This window comes from Limulus polyphemus, unplaced genomic scaffold, assembly GCF_000517525.1.
Source record: "Limulus polyphemus unplaced genomic scaffold, Limulus_polyphemus-2.1.2 Scaffold840, whole genome shotgun sequence".
Taxonomy (NCBI): domain Eukaryota; kingdom Metazoa; phylum Arthropoda; class Merostomata; order Xiphosura; family Limulidae; genus Limulus; species Limulus polyphemus.
This window is the reverse complement of record NW_013666450.1, coordinates 258,168-261,169: the sequence shown is the minus strand read 5'-3', so window position 1 is coordinate 261,169 and position 3,002 is coordinate 258,168. Positions and strand designations below refer to the sequence as shown.

Here is a 3,002-nt window from a genome sequence, read left to right as displayed (position 1 = left end):
AAATTTAAGTTTTCTCATCGTTTACAGTTTGAGAACTATATTTCTAATCCATAAATCATTATTACAACGGTTCTCGATTGAACAAAACGACGATTATTATTTTTAATAATATGATGAGTTATGTAAATTTTGCTTGTCTACTTTAGTGATCATAACTCATAACTTTAAGCACTTTTGTCTAATAGAAAATATAAAAAAAAATTTAAATGTTAGTAAGGATCGTATGGTAATCATCATATTTGTTATATTTTGTAATTAGTGACGTTATTAAAAAGGAATTACTTCATAAGATGATAAAGAAAGATTAAAGGGTTTTCATTACATCCAGAAAATGTAAAGTTAAATCCCGTTTATTTTCAAATGCAAGATATAGTTAATAAACTGTATAGTTAAAAGGGTTTTTAAAATGACAGTTTTTAGAAACTTATACACTCTGTTCATAACCTTGTTACGATCAGACTAACGTCTCATCGAATAAAATATCACAGATTTTTAATAGTTAACTAATTTGGATACGTATGAAATTTGTGTTATTCTGTAGACAAAATACGTACACGTGACTGTGTGTGTGTGCATAGTACATTACAAGTAATAGAATAAGTAAGAACAGAATAATCCTGAATAACTTGCTATTAGTTTATTTGAGCAACACAATTTTTACATTTACACATGACAAGTAACACAAGTATCTTCAATACTGTGTATTTTTGAGCACATTTTTGAAGAGTAATTATATATTTATAACTATTCATCGTTAAGGAGGTCGTGTCTTAATGTAATAATCCGTATTTAATACCCTGTATATGTGTGGTATGTTACTGTCACTGTCGATGTCTGTCTTATAAATTCGGGGTGTGAACAGAGTTATACCGATGCGTGGAGTAAAGAATGATCGTTTGTCTCCATCCTGCTGAACAACCAATGAGTCGGGCCAAACCGAAACGTGACGTCCAATACCAGAAGTAAATGATCGACCGAATCGAGGTGAAGGAATAACTTGACGTGGAATAAGAGCTAGTTGCAAATCTTTCTCTTCAGACTGATCCACTTGAGGAAACGGAACCAGAACTCTTTGTTTGTCTTCTGTCATGTTCCGGGAAGTTCGTCCAATTCGAGGAAAGGGAATCAAACCTTGACGTTTGTCTTCCGACAAGCTCCACGAGGATAAGGAATTACGACTTGGCGCTTGTCTTCATCAAAATCCAAAAAACCTGCGCGAGAAAATTTATAATTCAATCATGTTAACCCTAGATAAAGAACTCTGAATATCATATAGAGTATAAAAGGTAGAGCCCTCTTGAACATATGTTTTGTGCATTTCGGAAATAAAAAAATATTATCTTGTAAATCTTATACTGTAATTTAAAATATTGTATTAGGAAATTATTTTGATGAAAAAAATACAGGAAAATAAAAACTATTTTAAAATATGTTATTGTTTCACCAGGAACGTCAAATTTTACAGAGTTGCTTGTGTATACTCGATGTGTGTGTAGTAGATGATCTGACTTACGTGATCAACACCTATATTTATACAACTCTCTTTCTCTCTCGGTCTATTTTGTGCCCACGTTCTTGTTAGTGTTAATGCTTATTGTAACAGACTTTATATCAGGATAAACATTTATAAATTAGGCTGCATTTTATTGTTTACGTATATTTTTGCCTTTGTCGTTTAAACCGTCTAGCAAGAGATTTAGTGGTCAGCAGGACTCTTTCCAGTTAGAATAAGTCTGCTGTCTAAACTGATGAATTAATGTTTATCTTGGATTTTGAAACCCAGATTAATGGAGAGAAATTCTTCTAGTTTATAAACATTAGACAGAGGATGTTTGAAAGGAAACTACAGAGAACAATATCTCACTTATCCAAAGTTTATTAGTAGGAAATATTTTAAATTTTGTAATTGAAAGCTATTTCACCAGACGAATATTTCAGATTACGTCAGTAATGTGAGAATGCTTCGAAAGCAATTGCGCATGCCTTTCGTGAACAATGAGTATAACTCACTGTAATATTTCTTGTGTTAAAAGTACGTCATATTTCCACATGTATGGGAAAGAAAGTTCCTGTATAGAATCAAACATTGAAGTCTTGCTTTTAACATTTAAACATTTTAGGATCTATTTAGAACCTTAAAGTTACTCTAAAAAATTCTCGCTTATTATGTGATAGAATGGATGTTAAATGACAACAAATTATTATAAAATATCTTTAGTAATGCGACTTTTAATTGCAGTAAATGAATTTTCTATTTTACCTTGTTATTTAAAGGTATGTTTGAGTTACATTTCGTAATTGTAATTAAATAAAATGTTGATACATTCGTAAAAGTTGTATTATAGCCTCTTAATGAAAATACTATTACCTTTTTCGGATTTGACAAATACAACATGATCAGTTTTGATTTGTCCCTTTCTACACTTTGATTCCAATTAAGAAAGTTTTAAACCGTTGTAATGATAATTTCTGGACTAGAAATACGTTTTCCTAAGCGACGAGAAAACATACGTGTTATGCTAAGTATACGTACCATTCTTGGATAGAAATTAAAATAGGGAATATTATTTTACATTCATAAAAAAAGTTTAGGTGATTTTAACTCTTTTGTTTTATTTATAGTTAAATAATAAGCAGAACAATGGGCTATCTGTGCTATGCCATTCTCAGCGAGTAACCCGCGAAATTTAGCGTTATAAGCCATTGAGTTCACGACTGAGCTATTGCAGTGGCTTGGTAAGTATATATAATCCAAATGATATAATGTAATTTTTTAATAATAAAGTAGCCTGCTGTGACAAACAATTAGGGCACTGCAATATTATAACACTGCCGATGCAAAACAAACTCTAGCACTTATACGTGCCCGGCATGGTCAGGTGGTTAGGGAGCTCGACTCGCAATCTGCAGATCGCGGGTTCGAATCCCTATTCCATCGAACATGCTCGCCCTTTCAGCCGTGGAGGCGTTATAATGTAACGGTCAATCCCACTATCCGTTGG

At 32.2% G+C, this 3,002-nt stretch overlaps 1 protein-coding gene across 1 annotated transcript in view; it reads right to left on the bottom strand.

The window, feature by feature from the left end:
- Positions 1–716: 716 nt before the first annotated feature.
- LOC106460811 overlaps positions 717–3,002 on the bottom strand; it is a 6,493-nt gene continuing 4,207 nt past the window's right edge. Inside the window, exon 3 of the mRNA XM_022387606.1 lies at positions 717–1,147. Coding sequence (XP_022243314.1) covers positions 755–1,147 — 393 coding nt within the window. The 3' untranslated portion in view covers positions 717–754. The remainder of the gene's footprint in view (positions 1,148–3,002) is intronic.